The sequence below is a fragment of the Notechis scutatus genome, chromosome Z (genome assembly GCF_049901735.1).
Source record: "Notechis scutatus isolate UNSWTSFEM ecotype Mainland chromosome Z, rNotScu1.2, whole genome shotgun sequence".
Lineage (NCBI taxonomy): Eukaryota > Metazoa > Chordata > Lepidosauria > Squamata > Elapidae > Notechis > Notechis scutatus.
Genome location: NC_142025.1, coordinates 82,680,278 through 82,703,507, shown reverse-complemented (window position 1 = coordinate 82,703,507; position 23,230 = coordinate 82,680,278). Strand labels below are relative to the sequence as shown.

At 37.8% G+C, this 23,230-nt stretch overlaps 2 protein-coding genes across 3 annotated transcripts in view; one reads left to right on the top strand and one right to left on the bottom strand.

Moving 5' to 3' along the window:
• Positions 1 to 9,975, bottom strand: part of CSGALNACT1 (chondroitin sulfate N-acetylgalactosaminyltransferase 1) — a 46,116-nt gene extending 36,141 nt beyond the window's left edge. The window contains exon 1 of one of the 2 annotated variants that reach the window (XM_087945840.1): positions 9,830 to 9,975. The gene's annotated coding sequence lies outside the window, so the exon portion shown is untranslated. Of the gene's footprint in view, positions 1 to 4,224; positions 4,716 to 9,829 lie in introns of those variants that run through there. The other variant, XM_026679896.2, reaches the window with a different exon arrangement.
• A 40-nt stretch (positions 9,976 to 10,015) lies between these two features.
• INTS10 (integrator complex subunit 10) overlaps positions 10,016 to 23,230 on the top strand; it is a 35,397-nt gene continuing 22,182 nt past the window's right edge. Inside the window, exons 1-6 of the mRNA XM_026679898.2 lie at positions 10,016 to 10,233; positions 11,642 to 11,709; positions 15,696 to 15,799; positions 18,679 to 18,818; positions 19,643 to 19,724; positions 21,216 to 21,356. Of these exons, the coding sequence (XP_026535683.1) occupies positions 10,066 to 10,233; positions 11,642 to 11,709; positions 15,696 to 15,799; positions 18,679 to 18,818; positions 19,643 to 19,724; positions 21,216 to 21,356 (703 nt within the window). The 5' untranslated portion in view covers positions 10,016 to 10,065. The remainder of the gene's footprint in view (positions 10,234 to 11,641; positions 11,710 to 15,695; positions 15,800 to 18,678; positions 18,819 to 19,642; positions 19,725 to 21,215; positions 21,357 to 23,230) is intronic.

Genomic DNA, 23,230 nt, shown 5'->3' with positions numbered 1-23,230 from the left:
GAAACAAACTCCATAAGAAGGCTAGAACAAGGTTTTATTGAGCTAGGCAATAATATTAGAATCTTGCAAGACTGATTGTGTTTTTCCTCCTCCCCCTCTTATATCTCAAGTCAGTCAGAGAGGAACCAGTGCAAGGCTCTTCCTAATACTATTTACCAGGACTTAAAAAATGCTTCAACCGTTGGTTTCTGTAACAGTTTCTGTATATTTCCCTCCATGTTTCTGTATATGCAGAAACTAATTCTCTGGTTTGCTAACCATAATATTCTGCACCAATTGTAGTTTTCTATTTTCTCCTAAAACAGTCTGTATGAATTTTCTAACTTTTTGAAGTAGTTTAGGTTTGTTGCATGATGTCTCTTGGAGTATTATTATTTATCTTGTTTTGTATATTGTGAGCCACCCAGATTCAGGCAGAATCAAATCAAATCAAATCAAATGTTAGACCTGCCATTCTGTTTCAAGTTATTTTAATGTTAAAAATCTCATTTTTTATTTTAAATGTTAAAATACTTTTCTTCTGAGAAAATTTAGGATCATAAAATATATAGCTCTTTGTGCTTTATAAATGTTAGACAAATGTGGTTTTGGATTATAGCAAACTGCGGAAGTGGAAGTAGACACAGTTGATATTGAAACTTCACAATTAAGAGTCTGTTTTGTATCAGAATAATCTCAGATTGTGTTTTATTAACTTTAATTGGTTTGTGTAGCTGACCATCTCAAACAAGGGGGCTTACAAGAATTAATATGGAGAAAAACTCATACCACATGTAGTGGTGGACTGCACATACTTTAACAGTTTGCTGAAAATGTGAGCGTGCGCATGCACGCCCCCTTCGCTGAGAGATTGATTTCTAGGAAAGCAACAAACAAAGAACTGAGGAATGGACTTGAAATTCATTTCTGGAAATAGGAGAGTACTTGGAATTGCCCGCAGCACTCCCAGCAGGTGCTTCCCATGATCAGACTGTAAAGCACAGAGAGCTTGGAGAATCAGCTTTACCCGGGTTTAGCAGTACAGAACCTTCAAAGGGATCCTGGGATCACCTACTTCCTTCTCTCAATCACTCCTGGAAAAGGCTTATAAACTGCTTTTTAAATATGGATGTCAAGTTTCATTATACTGAATGATTCTTCTACTTTTTTAAGTGAAAGAAGTTTCATGCAATTTTAAGAACTTAAAAGATTGATAAGAACTTAAAAAGAAGATTAGAACATTGATATTGGAACATTATAAGCAGACTAACAGGCCAGATTGACCAGAAATAAGATTTAAAAACTGCAGATTACAGAGAAAAATATGATAAGAGGAGATCTTGAAAGCTGGTTACAACAGGCAATAAGAAAAACTACAGATAATTAAGAGAAGAGACCTATTAATAAAGAATGGAGAGAAGTTAACTCTGGAAGAATTCAAGGATATTTGGCAACAATGTATTTAGAACTTTTTCTTAAGATTGACTACTACTGTATAATTGAATTTAAAAGGGAGATGGAAGATACAACTGAGAATCAGTCTGTTTTGTATTTAAAAAGACAGGCTACAAGAATGATAGTGACATAGATGTTACATGGAACTTACACGTGAAACTGGCTGATGTTTTAGCAGCTGAAAGGAACACAAAAATAATAAATCAGAAGAATGATTTGGATGTGTGGATTTTTCAATTCAGAAGAATGACTTGGACAACTTTCTGGGTTTGGACTTATAAAAGAGATATATTATACTTATGAAGAGTTCCTAAGACATGATAAAAAGAGAATGAAAATAAATAAACATTTTGACATTACTTAAAAGGAATAAACATCAATACACATTTTTTATTGAATAAGTTTTAATGATCATGCAGGAAAGAAAAGAAATACTTTGAGATATTTTCATTGTATTTTTTTATAGAAAATGATAAGTTATTATGCAAAGGAAAGAAAAAGAATATGAGATTGATTTACTTGTTTAAGATTAATATACAAATATTTATGGTACTCGTCTAGATGAAGTAGAGAGTAATTTTGATATATTTCTTTATATATCTTATTTTTATCGTATATTTTCCCTGTTCCTCTTTCTTTTCTCTGTACTTTTCATTTTTTATATTTTTTCTCTTATATTAATTTTTATTTTTGTAGTTTTAAACTTAAATAAAAATTATTATATATAAAAAAGAAAACCACTGAAAAATCAAAGAGAGCCAATGCACAGCCTCCATCCTGAATCTGCTAAAAGTCATTCAACAGGATTAATCAATGCTGTCTCAGTGCTATAAAAGGGTGTAAGTCTTGACTAAAAACGGTTCAGATAATTTGTTTTTCTGAGGGCCCTCTGTAGCTATAAGGCCCTTATAGCATGGCTTGCTCGGGAATTCTGGGAGTTGAAGTCCATAATTCATAAAAGGGCCATAGTTGCCCACCCCGCTATAAGGCATTTACATCTCAACAACCTTCCTTAAAAAGACAAGATTGGAAACTGGATCAAAACTGTCTACATTCACTGGGTCTAGTGACAACCTCTCAAGGAAGGGGTAGCTCACCCTCTCCTTCAACAAAGATGCACCTACCTCCTCCTGCTGAGAAGCATTCATAAATACATGGACCCAACCACTTGCCCTATGCTAGGATTCCCTAAGGCATAAAAAGGGACAGGGATCTAAGATCCAGTTGGGCAAGCTCAAAGCTCTGAGGACCCTGTCCATTTCATCAGGGTCAGCAGGTCTGAACTCTCCCCAGGTAACTGGGTATGACTATGCCTCAGGTAACTTACACAGAACTTGTACAATTGCATTCCAATTCCAAAAAAATCTGAGCAACTTTATACAACAGAACAAACTACATTAGAATAGAATAATCTTCACAGCAGCCCTACAAGATTTCTGGCAGTGTTTCCTTGGTCCAGGCTGTCATAGACTTACATGTTAACATCACACTATCTCTCATTTATTTTTTTAATATTTCAGATATTTTAATCACTGTTAGATTTGTTTTATTCCACTTTTTCATTCAGGAGCTTAAGGTGATATAGATAGCACTCCCTTCTTTTTACTTTTCTCCACAAAAATATATATATCCTGTGAAGTAAGTTGGATCCAGAGTGACTGCCCCAAGATTTCACTGCGAACTTCTGTTAAAAGTGAACTAGAACTTGGTGCTAGTCCAACTTCTTAATTATATATACATTTAAAATCAAGAATCAAATACAAATTGTGCAAAACACTGTTAAATCCTTATGAGAACTTGTACTGTCCACAGTGTTATGTTGAATCAGTCTGTAATAGTTAAGAAATATATGATTGTAACCAAAAAATCAAGAAGTACAGTTGCATTTTGGTTAAAATCAAGTATATATACCTAATCATTAATTCTTTGTGAAACCTAAATTGTTATTCATTCTATATAAAACCTCAACATATATTTTAGCCCATTACTCTTATATATTTTAGCTATATGCTCACCTCACCCAGATTTTTCCCCTTACATCAAACAAGCAATAAAATGAAGAAAACTTGTTTTTATTCTGCAAAACCAGAGATAACACAGTTATCTAAATATATTTCTCTCATAACTATAAAATCAATCATATTATAAACAGCTGAAATGCAAAACCATGTACATAATTATGGAAACCGGAGGTGGTATAATGAGCCAATTCTTAACATTCTGTAAGTCATGCATTATATTTTCAATACTACTGGAAACAGCTATGCATGCTTAGTAAAAATGCATTTTATTGGTGAAAATTGAAAATATTTTTATTGATTATCTTCTTCAATCTCCAAATTCCATTCACCAAATAGGTATGATCAATTTGCAATGGGTTTTAAAAACCTACACAATTTGAAGTCCTTTCAGTAGTGTAGACTATAACGTATTAAGTTTTAATGCAACTGTTCTAAAATCACTGGATTCATGAAACCTGGTTCTGAATAAGCTTGCATATTTCTCTGAAAGGATCTTAAATTAAAATACAGGTTTCTTTAAAATATTTAGTTGATTTTAACTTAATGATATTTTTAAAAAGGTAATAAATACTCCTCAGTTATAACTGAATTATCTTTTCTGCATTGGAAAATTTGGCATTGTTTTAATTAGGAAGCCAAAAAGGAAAAATGTTAGAAATGTTCATCTTCTGTAATATTCGTTAACAAAATACATACCAGCACACATGAAAAATACTAAATTTTCTAGAAGAATTAAAATTAACTTTAATTTAAATTCTAAGTTACTTACATAATTGCAAGCAGATACCACAAATACAATCATCTGTGTTGGCCCATGCTATTTTCCAGAATTCACAAGCTGTGGCTTTGTTCCATGTTGTTCCAAAATAAGGATAATTTATTATCTTCTGTAAGTCACACTGAAAATCACGGAAATCTTTCTTTTTAAACCACACTAAAGACAATTTCTCACTGTACTATTTGAGTACTGCTAAATTGTCACTAAGTTGCAAAGTGTCATATATGTTATGGCATAGGACTGTTAGTGATCTGAATCTGCAGTGAAAAAGCCTATTTCCAATTCAGAACAGGGAAAACAGGAAAAAAAAAAAAGCTTAATGGAATGAAATGGTCAAAAAGAACATTATCACATAAACCTGCTACTGATGGAGAGAAGGGGGAGAAAAATCCCACAAGTTTCGAATGCCCCAGGCAAGTTTCAAAGGAAATGAGAAGGGGGAGGGAAGAGGGATTTCTCTGTACCGTCAAAGAGTTCACTGTGCAAATCAGAACAGGGAATTGAGTTGTTAAACTGTCCAGCCCTGGCTGAAGATATCTTTCCAATATGAATTTGACATATTTTTTCCACTGACTGGAAGGAAGTTTGCTCCCTCCTTGCTTTTTCTTTTCACAGATTAATGGTGCTTTTTTCAGCAGTAGCTCTATAAATTTCTGAATTTCTAGGCGTGCTTCTCAGGACAATCAGCAATACTAAATAAAGCTAAGTAATACAGAAATTTGCTTTTTACGCTGTAAAAAAGCGCATAGTTAATTTTCAAATTACAATAAAAAGAGCTCCCAAATATATTTGCTTCCAAATAAAAAGGACGTCAAATACCTTATGTAAAATTAGGCAGAACAAAGCACATTGATAATTTATTTCTTTCAAAACTACAGGTTATTTTTGAGCTAGTATACCATAGTTATCTCCAAACAGAGTCTAGAACAGGGGTGTCAAACTCAATTTCATTGAGGGCTGCATTAGGGTTGTGATTGACCTTGGTGGGCGTGGCCAGGGTAGGCGTGGCCAGCTTGATATCATTTATGTCAGGGCCATCTGTGATGGCCTGGGTGGGGCTGGGGAGTCCATTGTCTTCAGATGAGGAAGGCGAGACCAGGGAAGAGTGTCAAGCCCTTATTCTCCAGAGGAACATCACTGTTCCTCTCAGGCCACACTGAGGACCCCTAGATGGTGTCACAGGCTGTCTAGAGCCCTAGGCAGTAGAGGGCAAGTGGCCAGCCCGGACCTCGAACTCCCAGGGCACCAGGATCTCCCAACCCAGCCCAGCCTGCTTCCCTAAGGGGCTGCCCGGCTGCACTTACCTCCTCCTCGAAGCTGCTGCTGCTGTTCTCGTTCTCCTTGGCCAGATTGCTCATGATGTATGTGGGAGGGCAAAGTGTGTGGGTCAGAGGAAGGCTCATTCCCTCTCCACACAAGGAGACCTGGCTTTGTAACTGTGGGAAGTATACTCCAAAAGGACAGTGCCAGAAACCTCACAGCACCAGAAACCTCGGAAAACAGTGCCAAGAAACTCAAGCCAGCCCTTCCCCCTTTCAGAAAACCAAGAATCACCAGCTGAAAGAGAAAACTCAGAGCAGCCTGCTAACAGAGCTGACAATAGAAAGCCTTCTTTCATTAAAGAATCCCACTTTCTGGCAGCTGCTTCAGAATTCATTTTTTTTTCAGCATCTGTGGTTTTTTTTCCAGTTGGGAATGAACTCAGGAAATTTCTTCCAACATAACCAAAGCATCCTCGATGATACAATGAGAGAACACCAGGAAAGATCAGGAGGAGAGGATGGCAAAAGGGCAGCAGGGCTGTTGGTGGCCAAGTACTAAGGCAGGAGTTCCCTCAGATCTCCCTCCCTCTCATTATAATCTCTTCTTTCCTTCCTTCCTTCCTTTCCTTTTTTTCCTTTTCTCTTCATTCTCTTTTCTTCCTTCCCCTTTTCTTCTTTTTCCTTCCTTGCTATCTTCCCTTCTTCCTTTTCTTTCCTCTTTCTCTTTCTCCTTTCCTGTCCCTTCTTGGATACTCAAATGTAAAAGGGAAAACATATCTCGATGCCTCCTTGCCTTGTGATCAAATGCCACTTTTGTTAGCAGTTTGTTCTGCTAGAACTCTACCAGCGAAACCAGAGAATGTGGCTCTCCCAGGCTGTTTTCAGCTGAGATAGCCTCCTGCAGCCCTCTGCCAGAGAAAATGGAGTGTGTGGCCCTCCCAGGCTCCGTTTTCAGCTGCGAAGGCCTCATATAGCCCTCTACCAGCCAAAATGGAGCATATGTCCCTCCTGGACTCAGTTTTCAACTGAGACGGCCTCCTGCAGCCCTCTGCCAGCAAAAATGGAGCACAAGGCCATCCTGGATTCCATTTTTGGCTGCAATTGCCTCCTCCAGAACTCTGCCAGTGAAAACAGAGGGTGCGGCCCTCACAGGCTCCGTTTTCGGCTGTGACAGCCTTCTGCAGCCCTCTGCCAATGAAAATAGAGCTCCATTTTGGCTGGCAGAGGCACTGCAGGCCGGTCCTTTGTTGTTTCCAGGGTGGCCTTGCAGGCCAGTTCTAAGCATTCTGCAGGCCACATCCAGCCCACTGGCTTTGAGCTTGATATCTCTTGTCTAGAACAACACACTGTGGCCAACTGACCATAGAGAATTATCCATCCAAATATACATTAGCAAGCAATAAGAGGAAGCAGAGCAAATTGAGACAAGACTATCTCTGTCTAAATTAGAGTTAAGACTGCTGTTGTTGATCCAAAATAAATCAAATGAGATAAGTAGCAATGCGAAGGAAGATAAATTAAAACACCAAATAGGGAACATAGGAAGCATACCTAGAGTCAGAGATCTCAAATATCTATATACAAATGCTCAAAGTTTGGGGAACAAACAGGGTGAAATTATTAATACATGATGGTAGTTATGATATAGTTCCAATTACTGATACTTGGGATGAAACCCATGACTGGAACATACTGATACAAGGATAAACTGTTCAAAAAAAAAACAAAAAAAAAACCAGACCCCATAAAAGAGGAGGTAGAATTGTACTATATGTAAATAAACCCACTATATTGATATAGAAATGCATGAAACCAAAGATGAAAACCTCCCAGAATGCATATAGCTCAATATATATAAAAAAAGAATGACATTGCCATAGGTGTATACTACAGCCACCCAACCAAACAGAAAAAATAGATGTATTGTTTGCTAACCAATTAACAAATATATAGGAGACACACTACAACGGGGGCCCCCAATTACTCTGACATCAACTGGAAGACTAATTCTGCACCAAGTGACAAATCGAATAGGTTCCTGACTGTTAGGTGATTTATATTCCTAACGAGGAATTACCTCAACATTGACCAACCTACCTGATCACTTTGTTGTCCAAAGGTAAAAGAGGGAAATAGAGGGACAGCCATAATGGACTAAATTCTCACGAACAGAGAAGAAGTGAAAATGCAGGAACCTTGGGTGAGAGTGACTATGTCATATTGGAATTCAATATAATGCAAACACAAGCAATGGAACATAATACCAGAGTCTTAGATTTTAAAAGAGCTGATTTTAATAATCTCAGAGAGAGCTTGGAATTCCTTGGAAGAAAATCCTAAAGGGGAAAACAACTTAAGAAGCTTGGGAAACTATGAAAAATATGATCATATTATTTTAAATCATATCTTTTTCAATAAGAAATACTTCAAAAATAACTTCACCACATTTATATAGAAAAGTCCTAGATTGCTGGTAAATCAGTTATATTATGATGGAGATGCATTGAAATTAATGCTTTATTTAAATACGTGTCTCTGCAGTGTTCAACAATTATTCTACTTGAGAAAGAAGTTATTACATGTATTAACTTAACTTTGAGATTCACAATTTTTAGATATTCGTATTATTTTGAAGTTTATCTTTATTACATGGAAATGATATCTGGACAAAAAAGTGGATTTTACCTATACTTAAGTTCAGCATTGGAAAAACAACCTGGGTTTCAACTATTGAGTTTGCTGTTCAGAATTCAACTATTCCATGATCTACAGAACTGGTTTATCAGCAATTTATGAATCAATAATTTATCAATATAAATAAGCTATGGCTGATTATAATGAATTATGGCTTCCATCTGTTGAGGTAATTCCCCGTTAGGAGAATGAGCGCATACAGGGAGACGTATTTGAGATAAGTGTTTGAATAATACACACACAGTACACAGATACACTGTACAGTAAATGTAGGTTTTTACTTCCAGAAATGTTTAAGCAAAGTTCAAGATAAGCAGTCCAAAAGTCATTCACAGGTAAATCAGTCAGTTTTTCAATCCAGGGATAATCCAAATATCAAATTCCAGTGTCAAAAACAGTTCAGTATCAGACTTACATCAAATCCAGTAATATCAGTCAATTAGGAAAAATGGAGCAACATACTTTCCAACAGAAGAATACACTTACACTCTCTTCTGAGACTCAGACTAAACAAACCAGGTTTCTGGCTCCATCTAATCGTCATTTGAGAAACCACACCTAATTACAGTTTTGCATTTTCTTAAAGATATAGTACTAAAATGTTTATCCTGGTTTATATATTTCTAACCCAAATACCTGTTAGGTGACTTATATTCTTAACACCATCCATTGAAATATTCATAGTGCAATCTTATATACTGTATGTTTGAGAATATATGTTCTTTTTGTTTCTTCTTTAACATATTTGTCTTCTTTGTAGTGTAGTGTTTTTACTGTTTTTGAATTTAGTTAATACAAAATGGAAGGAAAAAAGATGCATAAAATAAAATACATACTGTAAATGTGGATTTGTATTACAAAGATTGAAATAGAAAATTGAAACACAATTATAAAAATTTGTAAATTACAAGTATATAATATAGTGATTATATAAACTTTATCAACTCATTAGACCAATAACGGTAATAATCTTTTTAGTATAGGATAATTCTAGTTAGTGAAATTTATTAAGGTTAACAAACATTTTTGGAGTCTAGAGGTCATACATTATTTCACTGTCTACATCATTAATGAATGAAAAGTTACATTTTAATTATTAGGTTAGTAAAAATATTTTTCCATTCCAGTTCATGAAGCCCTGGACTAGATCTTCACAGGCATCCTCAACCCTGTTTTGGATCATCGTACATCACAAATGAACAGAAGAAAATATAACTACTGTAATGTCTTGCTAATAGTCTGATTTTCTCTGAAGCAAGTTAAGATACTTTGAATGTACTTACCTAATTTAAAACACAGAAATTGCCAGTAAATTGTCAGTTACATAGTATGACCACAAATAGTTACGAAATGCGTTTACTTTAAAGTTATCGTCGTGTTTTGGAAACACATTCTAAGTAGCAAATGAGTACATAAGAATGAAAAGGTTTAGAACGCCAATGTAAGCTATGATTAGATAGCAGATTATCTGTGTTGCCAAAAACTAGTGGAAAATTCACAAACTCAACTCTTTAATCTTTCCTTATTTTAATAAATATTTTACTTTTTAAAAGTCCCCCGAAAACTTCAACTACAGTTTAACCAAGCGCATGGTGCTCGATGGAGAGGTTACAATTTAGCTACAAAAATCCAAGGAATACCTTCAGAGCTAACAGCAGTAAATAGTATCACTCCGCGTGCGAAATATATTACAAGAAAACACAGTACAGTACAGTAACCTGAAAGGGTTATGATACGAAAATCCAATATTCAACCCAAATGACATTTACTTCGTCCATAAAAAAAGACCGCTTAACTTCAGATTGAGCATGCGTAGAATTGTTCTTCGACTTCATTCGTCAAGGAAGAAATAGACTCTCGATTTTTACTGGGCCATATGTACGTACGCATGCGCACAGTTTTAAAGGCCTGCAAGATGTCGGCGTTGGGGGATTGTGAGTTTTTGGTGAAGCGCGCCCGGGAACTAGTCCAAGGAGACCCGTGGGCCGCCAAGGCTTGGCTTATCACCGCGCGGAGCCTCTATCCTGCCGACTTCAACATTCAGGTTGGTTGGTTGTGAGTTTATTGTTCAGAACGCCGCCTTTTTACTTGTTTTCTGGTGCTTCGCTTCAGCCGAGCTGCACCACCGCTTTGCAGAGAACTTTATCCTTTACCATTTGGAGGCAAGCATCATTGTTGCCTTTGACGAGAGGCACTTTTCCTTGTGCGAAGGGATAATGTTGAAAAAAAAAAGCTTCCTTTAAAAGACTTTAGTAGAGAAATCCAAGATTGTATTTTTTAAAATATTATTTGGTATTTTTTCATCTGCCTCTCGTAGAAATAAAAACAATTCATACACCTTCAGATTTGAATCTTTGGGGGGGAAAAGGATTGTCAGATTATTGCTTTCATTATTTAAATATTCGTGCTTCCTGCACTAGGAAGAGCAACTGGTTGCCCCCTCTCCTGTTCTTCTGTAGTTCAGGATTAAAAGACATTGAAGGTAGATTTTAAACTCTTGTAAAATAATTCATTCATATTATTATTAAAATGTAAACTGGAAGATGTAGTCATCCTGATGACCCTTTAATATTTTGTCTCCTTTCTTTCACTCTGCATGGACTAATCTAATGTATGTCCTCTCTCTCCCCTTTAGATATTCATATTCATAAGGAATGGCCTGCACTCCCTTTCAATAATAGAGATGTCTCCTAATTAATAATATAATATAATAATATAAATAATATATTGTTTTTGAGGTCACTTTCCTGCTGAAACGTATTCCCTCAGGGAGAATAGATTAAAAAAAAAATCAAATGAGAACAGGTTAAACTCTTTTGGATTGTGATCTAAACAAGAGCTAATGATTGTGATCTTTGCCAGAAAAGGATTAAGGTTCCAGAAGAATACACTAGAATAACTGGGCAACATCACTCCTGACAACTAATGCTACAAGAATCATATAAAAATGAAGATATTTACAGCCATGACCTGAATTTAAGACAACTAATGCTACAAGAATCATATAAAAATGAAGATATTTACAGCCATGACCTGAATTTAATACATAAAGATTGTAGTGAAATAAGGGGTTGCCTTTCATAAACTTATTTTGAAAGAAAAAAAAGTATTATAATATAAAGGAGGTAGGCTTTCATAATAAAATTTGCAAGCATCAACTTTTGACCACCCTATTTTATTCAATTAATGTTTTCCAGTAATCTCATAAAACAGGTGGTTTAGACCCAATTCATAGTAATTGAGAAACTTTGGGGAAATGAAGAAAATTTTATAGTGAACTTGTAGAATACCATAATTTTAATATGATGGAATTAATGGCTGTATTGGTGTTAATGGTTATGTTCTTCATTTTTTCTCATTTTAGCTATGGTAAGATAGAAAAGTATGCAATACCAAGATGCTCAGTGTAGAAATGTTTTTGTCTCTTCACACTTTTGTTTCTTGTTTAATAGTATGAGATGTACTCCATTGAGAAGAATGCAGAACGAACAGCAGCAGCAGGCAGATTGTTATATGACATGTAAGATGTATTTTACTGGATTTTTCCCAAATAAGGGTTGAATGGATGGGATAAACTCTTTCATTTGTATTTGACCAATTTTATAAGATGTGATACATTGTATTCCCTGCAGATGACCAAGTCCTCTTCTCTGAAATTTAAATCAATATGAGAATAGCTTTATGTGCAATTGCCTTTTATGGTACATGTGGTCCTTGACATATGACCTCAATTGAGCCCAAAATTTATGTTACTAAATGAGACATTAAGTGAGTTTTGCCCCATTTTATAACTTTTCTTGCTACAGTTGTTAAGTAAACATTGCAGTTGATAAGTTGTTAAGTTAGTAACTTGCTTATTAAGAGAATCTGGCTTCTCCATTGACTTTGTTTGTCAGAAGGTCACAAAAAAGGATCACATGATTCTGGCAGATTGCAACTGTTATAAATATGAGTCAATTGCTAACTGTCTGAATTTTGACCACATGATGGTAAGCATGAAAAATGATCATAAGTCAATTTTTTCAGTGCCTTTGTAATTTTGAACTGTCACTAAATGAACTGTTGTAGGTTGATTACCTGTAATTACAATCAAGTTATGGTTTTTGAGGAAAAATACTTTATGGATGCCAATAAACAGGAATCTAGTGAGATGAATAAAACATTTTAAATATCTGTATGAGTTATATTTCAACCTTTGAAACCTGAGGTACATAATCACATATTCCATACTGCAGGGGTCTCCAACCTTGGCAACTTTACGAATTGTGCACTTCAACTCCCAGAATTCCGCAGCATGGCTGGTTGAGGAATTCTGGGAATTGAAGTTCACAAGTCTTAGAGTTGCCAAGGAGACATGTGCCTAATATGTCCCAGTTCTTTGAAAGAGGAATAGTAAAAAATTTCACAGAGTTTTCCCAGAGAATGCAGATCTGCCCATAAAGAATATGGGCAGATCTATTTATTTTATAATAGATCTGCCCATATTCTTTATGGGCAGATCTGCATTCTCTGGGATTTATTTGCACTTAGAGTCACTCTGTGAGTGGGGTGGACAATGGGCAAAAAATATTGATACACAAAATAAAAATAAATATTCTGTGAAAGTAATAGAGACCAAATGTACCAGGGAGGCAATGTGGCATAAAAAGGCTGTGGGTGGATGCATGGATAGCCAGAAAGGAAGAAGCCACTGAGACTTAGAGGAGGCAAGCAAAGATGATGAAGGTCAATGATGGGGGGAAACGATTGTAAATATGGGCTAGCATGAATTTTTATTATGTGACCACAAGGGTGCATTGGTTGTAAGTTCAAGGACTAGTTATAAGTCCAATATTTCAATGCCACCATAACTTCAAATGGTCACAATGATTTGATGTTAAGTAAAGACTACCTGTAATAAATTAATCTGGTAAGATGGACAATCAAGGTAATGAAAGATTTATTTTTGAAGAAAGACAGCTAAGTTTATGGAGGTGTGGAAATGAAAGGTGTGCAGATAGATTCAAAATGGGAAAAGTGCTTTGGATTCAGCATGTGCGTACTAGTATCTGTTGGAAGTCTTGTTTTATCCATGTTTCTCACAGCACCCATGCAATACCAGATTCCTAGGACCACTCAGTAGCCACCAGAAACAGGCAAGCTTTCTTTTAGCTATCTCTGATAGGTATAACAGGTTGGATCCAAAGTATGTTTCCTGCTTTGGCTTGGGAAAAATAATTAACATATATATGGCATGGATAGAATTTATCACAATATCTATGAACCATAAATTCAGAATAGATAAAACATTTTTTCTCATACTGTATAATGTATGGAATTTATTAATATATTTTGATGCTTAGATGGCTCTGAAAAAATAGGTAATAGAATTGTTAACTAGATGGCTAAATGGAACTAGCTTTAAAGACAGAAGAACAGTGTTAAGTAAAGGAATACTGAATAGTTTCTTAGAACCCTTTTTTAAGTCATAGAAGCTTCTGGGCTGACCTTTTTGAAAGAGAGCTTTCATAGAAAAAAAAAGTCTTAGCTTTTTTATTACGATTGTTCAATACAAAAATTTGTGCTAGCAAAGAAGTGTCTTGTTCCATTTTATGGCAGTAAGCTGAAATTGTATACATTAAGCAAAAAAATTCTTAGAAGAAACTGTTTAAATGATTATATCATGCTATAGGTCAGTGTTCGCAAACCTTTTTGGCACTACGTGCCGGAAACCAGAAGAGCACTTGGTTTCTAGCATGCGCCCTGCCCAACTGGTCTTCCGGTTTCTGGTGCTCTGAAAAAATAGGTAATAGAATTGTTAACTAGATGGCTAAATGGAACTAGCTTTAAAGACAGAAGAACAACGTTAAGTAATGGAATACTGAATAGTTGGCACAAAGACCAGCTGGCCAGTGCGCATGTGCGCGCTGGAAACCAGAAGAGTGCCAATGAAGCACCCCCCAGCCTGCCACAGAGAACAAGCCAGTGCAGCCCCGCACCACTTCTGCCAAAGGAGTGCGACCGCTTCCCAGGCGGTGCACCTCTTTCCCTGGCGCCTGACAAAAGTTCCTCCTGAAACAGGTGCGTAAAAAGGATAAAAAGGAAATCAATGCCCTCCTGTCATCTCAGCTATATGTGCAGCGGGGATGCCAAGGAGGCGGTGCACGCCTCCCGTTGCTGAGACACCAAAGGCTTGGTCGGGGCCAGGAAGAATGCAGCCCTCTGATCACGCCATTTCTGCAGGGCGAGGAGCAGGAGTGACCGGCCAGCCGCCACAGCCGCTCCACCACTGGCGAGCCAGGCCCTCGGCGGTGTCTCCATGCATGAGGAGCTGCGCTCTCCTCCAACCCTCCTGGGGCAGTGTGAGAACCACCACCGCCTCTCCCCCCAGCAGTGGCAGGAGCTGGCCAGGCGCTCCTGACTGCAGACGATCCCCGCTTTGCAACGCACAGTTCAGGCATCCCTCACTTGGCAACCCAGAGTTGGAGCGCTCTGCAGCCTGCCGGACAAGAGTTCCCCAAGTCCTGGCTCTGGTGGAGAAGCAAGATCCCGACAAGCCCAAATGCAAACCCAAAGCCCCGCTGGGAACATGGTGCCCTTGCAACTTCGCTGCTGACCTAGCCCAGCTGCTAAGTGCACTGTGGAGTTCCAGCATAGCAGCGGCTGGCGGGCCCCAGGTTCAGCAGCTGGGTCGGCACTCTCCCCAAGCTGTGCAACTCGGTTCTTTCCCCAGTGCTGGAACGGTCCATTGGCCACCCGGCTCACACAGGCACACCCGTGCCAACTTCCCAGGGTTGTCAGGCAGTGCGGAGAGACCATAAGGAGCTTGGGAGGGGGTGGAAGGATGCGCACGGATTAATCCATGAGGCACCGGCAGTATTAAAAAAGTCAAAAGCTATTTTGTTTTTGTCAGTATAGTTCATGAATTGGAATAGACATGGCAACAGTTGAGCCAATGGGGACTGTTTGGAAACTGAAACATAGTATTTGTTTGTATGGGGCCATAAGAGACAGTTTGGAATCTGGGCATGGCTTTGACTTGCAGAACTGTATATAAGAGTTGGTTTGTCCTCTGTAAGCTGGACCTCTGCATCTCTCAACTCTATAATGATTTGCTTCTATGAATATTGCTTCTGTGTTCCTGATTTTGTATGCTGACTTCTGCTGGATGGTATTGTATATAAAGAATTTTTTCTTATATGGATGAGTTCTGCAGAATTATTTACTTGTGTGCTGGTTGAATGTGCTGCAAACTTACAGTTTCTAATCCCCCTCCCCCACCTTTTATCCTTAACCAATGAATTGTGTCATCTTCATATTGTCCTTTTTCTTTTACTTGTTGGCTTTTGAGCATTGATGCTTTGAATAATTTTTTTTTTGCTGTTCCTTAGTATAACTTATATGCTGTTAATATGAACAGTTTGGCAAAACCTTTGCACCTTAATAGCATGTTTTTCATAATGAAATTTCATCTGTTCTTAGTGATTTCAAATAGAAATTTCTCTCCTCCCCTATTCTTTATTTCAGGTTTGTAAATTTTCCAGAGCAACCAGTGGTATGGCGGGAGATTAGTATTATCACATCAGCACTTCGTAATGATGCACAGGATAAGCAAACAGAATTTTTAAAAGGTATAAATTTATTCTAAATTCCTTGGAGAATAGTGTTTACTGGTGTTTTAATGATTTGTAGGAAGCTTTGAGGAAGGTGATGGTAGCTTTCCTTCTAAATTGCACTACCCAATATGATGGGAAGGGATGGGATGGAATGGAATAGAATAACAGAGTTGGAAGGGACCTTGGGGGTCTTCTAGTCCAACCCCCTGCTCAGGCAGGAAACCCTATACTATTTCAGACAAATGTTTGTCCAATCTCTTCTTTAAAATTTTCAGTGTTGGAGCATTCACAACTTTTGGAGGCAAGTTGTTCCACTGATTAATTGTTCTAACTGTCAGGAAATTTCTTCTATGTTGTTTCTTTCCTTGTTTAGTTTCCATCCATTGCTTCTTGTCCTGTCCCGGGTACTTTGGAGAATACTTTGACTCCCTCTTCTTTGTGGCAACTCCTGAGATATTGGAACACAGCTTCCATGTAACCCCTAGTCCTTCATTTCATTAAACTGGCCATACTCAGTTCCAGCAACCGTTCTTTATATTAGGGGCCTTCAGTCCCCTAATCATCTTTGAAGCTCTTCTCTGCACTCTTTATAAAAAGTCTCAACATCTTTTTTATATCACAGCAGCCAAAATTGGCTGCAGTATTCCAAGTGTGGTCTTACTATGGTATTATAAAGTGGTATGAATACTTCACATAAGTCAGTCCCTCTGTTAATGCAGCCTAGAACTGTGTTGGCATTTTTGGCAGCTGCAACACACTGTTGGCTCATATTTAAATGGATGTTCACTAGGATTCCAAGATCCCTCTCGTAGTTACTACTGTTGAGTGTGGTACCACCTATACTTTACCTGTGCATTTGGTGTTTCTTGCCTAAATGTAGAGACTTACTTTTTTCACCATTGAATTTCATTTTGTTAGATGGTGCTCAATGTTCAAGTCTGTCAAGATCCTTCTGTATCTTAAGTCTATCTTTTGCAGTGTTGGCTATTCCTGCCAGCTTAGTGTCGTCTGCAAATTTGATGAGTTCTTCTCTATCTGCTCATCCAAATCATTGATGAAGAGTACCGGGCCTAAAATAGAGCCTTGGAGTAGGCCACTACATATTCCCCTCCATGTAAATGTGGTTCCATTGAGGATTACATGTTGAGTGCAATTGGTCAGCCAGTTACAAATCCATCTGATGGTGATACTGTCTAACCCAGCGGTCACCAACTGTTGGTCAGTAGACCACTGGGGGTCCGCGAGAAAATTTTGATGGTCCACAGAAAAGTTATTTGTATTTTTTATATTGCACTAAATCAGGGGTCCTCAAACTACAGCCTCTGGGCCAGATACGTGCAATGGACATTTGTGTTGCTGCAGAGAGTCTCCCCCTTTTGTGAGGGTCGGAGGGTGGCAGAAATTCCAACTTGAAGTCTGCTTCAGCCTCCTGGTGTGAGGGTTTGGGCGAAGGTTGTAGGGAAGTGCTGCTGGTGGCGAAGAGCCAGAGGGCCTCGTTTTAGCGGGACTGCATCATGGCCTGAAACTGGCTGCCCATCTCAGCCCGCTGAGCCTCCAGGCCCTGCACTCCCGCAGGTCTTCTCTCTGCTTGCAAAGCTTATGTAGAGGCTGGCAAGACATCACTCGATCTAAGTGACATTAAGTTGGCCACGTCCACCCAGTCACATGACCACCTAGCCACGCCTACCCAGCCAGTCATTAGGCAGATCATATTAGTGGTCTGCGGGATTTAAAATTATGAATTTAGTAAAACTCAATTTCATTGAGGGCCACATCAGGGTTGTGTTTGACCTTGGGGGCCTGGAGTGAGTGTGGCCAGGATGGGTGTGGCCAGCTTGATGTCACTCATTTTGGGGGCATCTGTGGTAGCCCTAGCGCTCTGCCAGAGAAAACGGACTCCCAAACTCCATTTTTGGCTGCGATAGCCTCCTGCAATCCTCTGCCAATGAGAATGGAGGTCAGGAGTTCCATTTTTACTGGCAGAGGCACCGCAGGCCAGTCCTTTGTTGTTTTTAGGATCTAAGCACCCAGTGGGCCGGATCCAGCCCCCAGGCCTTGAGTTTGACACCCTGCTCTACATTCATTCATGCTTTGGTTACCTTTTGGGTAAACTGATGTGGATATACTGTGTAGTAGGAATGGCTTTTGAAGACTATCCAGAAGATTCAACTGGTGCAAAATGCTGCAGTGAATGGCACACATTGCACGTCTGCTCTGCAAGCTATATTGGTTGCCAATTTGCTTCTGGATCTAGTTTAAGGTGCTGTTTTTGACTTTTAAATCCCTTCCTATTATTATTTGAGGGATTTTCCCTACCTGATTACATTTGCCCATTCCATCAAGTCGGTCAGAAGAGATATGCTGTGAATATCATCTAGAAAAGAGTTTCATCTGGTGGTACCCAGGAGACTGGCTTTTTCTACCCTGGTGCCTGCCCTATGGAACATTATTCCCCTCCCACCAGGTGACATTGGCTCTATCCTTGATAATCTTCTGGAAGTCCCTGAAAACATGGCTCTCTCAGGAGCTTAGGTATCAAAAAGAAATGGTGATCTAATTAGATGGCTGCATTACATATTTTTTTCTACTATCTTGTTCTATAATGTTGCTGATATATTTAAATTTTTTATGTGTTTTAATATTTTAATTTTACAATTTTTATTATTTGCCATTTTTCTGCAAGATGGGCAGCTATAAATATGATAAATACATAAATAAATCTGGAAAAAGTACATTTCTCTTAGAAGAAACAAAATACTTGAGCTAATGTGTCTAAGCTCTTCCTCAAATTTTTATGTCTTTTTTTTCTCCTGTGTTCACACCATACTTTCAGTTTCAATTTTTACCTGTATCCTACCATTTAAAAACATTAGTTCAATATTACTCTCGTTTAGGTTTATTTGAAACTCTTCCTGGCCGAGTTCAATGTGAAATGTTATTAAAAGCTACAGACCAGTGCTTCAATACTTTAGAACGGGCAGAAATGTTACTTTTGCTTTTACGGCGTTTTCCTGAGACTGTGGTTCAGCATGGGGTAAGAGGATGAAGATTATATGCTAAATACTTACATATTCTTTAAAATATTGTAAAGCTTCACAAAACAAATGTATGTATTTAAATCAACTTGATCGATAAAAGTACAGATTGATAGGATGGAGAAAAGGGGCAATTTCTAGCAGCAATAACCAATATTGGGAGCATGAAGTTTGGCCTATTTCCTAATAAAATGTTATTGTCCAAAAGCTTAATTGAGATGATAATATAGTTTTGTGTGCATATTCCTTCCTTTTTACTTCGAAAGTAAGAAGCCCTCAACTTATTTAAACAGATACAGGTAGTCCTTGGCTTACAACCATTGAAAGTCACAATAGCACTGAAAAAAGTGATTAAATAGTTTTTGCAGCATTTCCAAGGTTACACGATTGATATCCAATTGCTTGGCAACTGGCATGAATTTGTGATGGTTGCAGTGGCCTGAGGCCACGTGATCACCATTTGTGATCTTCCAGGATAATCTCAGACAAGCAAAGTCAATAGAGGAAGCTGGATTCACTTAACGACCACAGAATTCACTTAATAACTAAGGTGATTCACTTAACAACCATGGCAAAACTCATATAATTAGGCATAACTTATTTAACAGTTGCCTTTCTTTGCAACCAAAATTCTGATCCCAATTGTCATAATTGAAGACTACCTGTATTTTTGATTGCGCTGGCCATAGCATGTTAAATAGCTATAGGTTTTGAAGTATTGAGGAAAGAATCATCAGCTTTATTTATGCAATATGTTACAAACAATCTGAAAAAATGTATAAGGAAGAAGAAACAAATTTGATTTTCTTTAAATTTTGCAAAGGTGGGCCTTGGGGAAACATTGTTAGAAGCAGAAAATATTGAAGATCAAGAATCACCTGTTAATTGTTTTAGAAAATTATTTGGTAAGAATACAATTTTGTTCCAAAACTACAAGATATTGTACTGTTTTATATATTGAAGGTTGTGATAATCATAGTTCTGAAATCTTTAAAATATTTGCTTGTATATGAGTTGTGTGAGTAAATTATCAATCATGGATGTCATCTTTTTGCTTTGGTTTATCAACTGACAGTGCAGTTGGAATAAAAAGTAAAATGGGTGTGATGAATATTATTTAAATATTTAGAATCACATTTGGGAAATAGGGAATAATAAGGGCACTTTTAATTCATTTTTTATATTTGAAGCTCCTCTACTCTTTTTTGTATTATGACCTCTTTGGGAACAGGGAATAATCATCCCAATATATTTGTAGTTAAAAAAAAAAGTTGAACAAAATTCTACAGGTAGTCCTTAATTTATAATGTTTATTCAGCAGCTCACATTATGACAGCACTGAACAAATGGTGTAATGACTGGTCATTGGCATTCTGGTTGTCCCAGCATTTCTAATGGTCACGTGATTGTGCTCTGAGAGTTTGGCAACCCATTTGCACTTATAGAAAATCAGTGAGGAAGCCAGCAAGGAGGACCACAAATTGTTGGAGTAAATCTTCTCCACCCACTCACCTACCATAGCCCTTCTGTGCTCTCACTCACCCCTCATACCTGACCTGGGCCATGCCTTTTGCATACTCTCCCCAACCCATGCTGTGCCTGTTGTGCACTCCCTTGCACCCTCACGTATCATGCTGCACTTCTCACAAATAATCATATGCTTTCTGACTAGCATTGTGCCTTTTGCATACTTTCCCTCTAACCTGTACTTTCACACATCCCCTCGCACCCACCCTGATCTGCACCATGCTTCTTGTACATCCTTACACACTTTGATTCTCCCTTGCTCTTGTGTGCCCTCCCCAATCCATTCCTGCCCAATCTTTCTCCCCTTCCTCCACTTGCCTGCAGGCCTGGGGGTTGCAATTTCCTTCTGGCTTCTTCAGTAACTTTGTTAATGGGGAGCCAGTAGCCTCACCTAATGATCGTGGGATTTGGTTATTATATAATATGATAATGATATATAATATTGGGATTTTAGGGATTGCTGTTGCTAAGCAATGTGATTTTGCTATATAACCTCATTATTTAACAACAGAAATTCCAGGCCAATTGCTGTTGTAAGTTTAAGACTATCAGTAATGTTAAAAATGTAATTGATTGATTTATTGACATTGTAAACCACTCCACTCCCAATGATTCTGGATGGCTAATTTCAAACATAATTGAACATTTCAGAAAGAGAACATCTGAAATACAATTTTCTTCTTCCTAAGGAAGAGAGTGTCCATTTGTTGCTTAATTTAAGTAAGCTATTTGTTTTAACTATTGTTAGTAGGACTTTATTTTAAATGATTTGCAAATACCTTGCTTAAAGAATATAGATATCACTTTGTTATATAATGACATGATGCAGGAAACTGACAAATTTAATTTGATTTCATTATCATTTTTAGTTTGTGATGTTCTGCCCTTAATAATTAACAACCCTGATGTGCGACTTCCTTCCACCCTGTTATACAAGTATCTGAATAAAGCTGCAGAATTTTATATTAATTATGTGACTAGATCATCACCAACAGAAAACCAGTATCCAGGTAAAAATACTAGAGCAAAATGCACTAATAAAGTAGAAGTGGAAAAGTGGAGAAATTAATATATATCAAAAAGTAGCTTGGTTGATTCATCATATGAATATTATTCAAGAATCTTAAAATCTTTAATGAAGCAGTATTGCCATGTTTACATAATCCAGGAAGGACTGATAGAGCGCAAGATGGTTGCGGCAGAGGGGCCTTTACACTGTGGTAATGGAGTGGCTAGCAGCAGTGGCAGCCCTTGGGCTGAGGTAGATGCCTGAGGGCAGTGGCAGCTGGCTGAGACTATTCAAGACCTTGGGCATTTACTGGCATGTACTGCTGTGTAGCAGAGGGCAAGAGATTGGGGGTGGGGGTGGGGAAATAAAAGCAGGTGAAGGGAGTTGAAGCTCCCCTGTGGTTGTGACTGCAGTCAGGCTACCAAGATCCCAAACTTTGATCACATGACTAGTGGTGGTGGCTGCAATGGCTGTAACTTCAGGACCAGTGGCAAATATTTGTTTAGCACCACCATAATTTTAAGCAGTCACTGAATGAATTGTTCTTAACCAAGGACTACCTATATATTGCTCTCAAAGAAACAAATGATATTGTGGCTTATATGGTATCATTTCCACAGCAGACTAAAATAATATATAGGATTGTACAGTATCTGAATTTCAAGTTAAGTTCCCTTCTTGTTGATTCATGGCAGCAATGAAAATGATTTATATCGTCTTCTTCCTAGTTGCTTTTTCTTTTTTCCATAGTCCTGATATTCCTTTCACAATTTCCATCCAAATCCAAGTCCTGTTCAGCTTCCAAACCAAATCAAGCCTGAACAAACACTCAGTTATAACATTACACTAATTTTAACCTTAATGTTCATGTTATGTGATCCTCCTAGTAAGGGAGATTTGGGAACTGTGATTTATCATGGGGTTATTTTATATACTTTATTTTGTATTTTTTTAAAATTTATATTGTTGCCCAACCCAGTCTTGGTGAATCTGAGCAACTTAGAAAAATTAAAATCCAGTGTAAAAACAATAAAAAGCAATAAACCCCAGTCCTCTGGCAACAACATCAATCAAGCCATTTGATGAGCTCCATCCCCCTCTAGGGTCCCCAGGCCTGTTGGTAAAACCAGGTTTTTAGGGTCTTGTGAAAGAGTTTCAAAGTGGGGATCAATCCTATTTCCTTGGGGATGATCTACAGAGTGGGAGTCATCATAGGATAGGATGGAAACTTTATTTTCACTTTAAATGTATGCTAATCAGCAAACATTAAAATGAAATTTCATTGCATTCAGCTCTCAAAAGAACTATTATGCATATACCCACATACACACACACATATGACACAGAGAAACGTTACAGTCTAGTTCAAATGTATACATATACATGATGAAAAAAAGAATCTTGCGAGTTTACAAGGTGGATATTATAATATTATAATATATAATATTATAATATTATATTATAAGGGAAAAAAGCTGTTACAGAATTTAGTAGTCCTACTATAGATGCTTTGAAATCTCTTCCCAGAGGGGAGTGACAGAAACAGACTGTGAAGTGCGTGTGTGGGGTTTCTAACAATGCTTTGAGCTCTAAGCATATATAGTGCTTATAAGCAGTATCCTGAATAACAGGAAGCGAGCTTACTATAATCTTCTCAGCTGTCCTGTAAAAAATGGCCAGGAGAGAAGGACAAAGATGTGCTCTCCTCATCCAGTGCAGGAAATGCAACACTGGCTTGCACGCTTCACTGAAGATAACGTATGAAGAGACCAAGTCAGATTGTTAGTTATCTGCCCCCTGAGATATTTAATAACTACTGACCACTTCCACAGCTGCAGCCCTTCTTGGTCCTACTAGATGAACCCACTTAGGAGA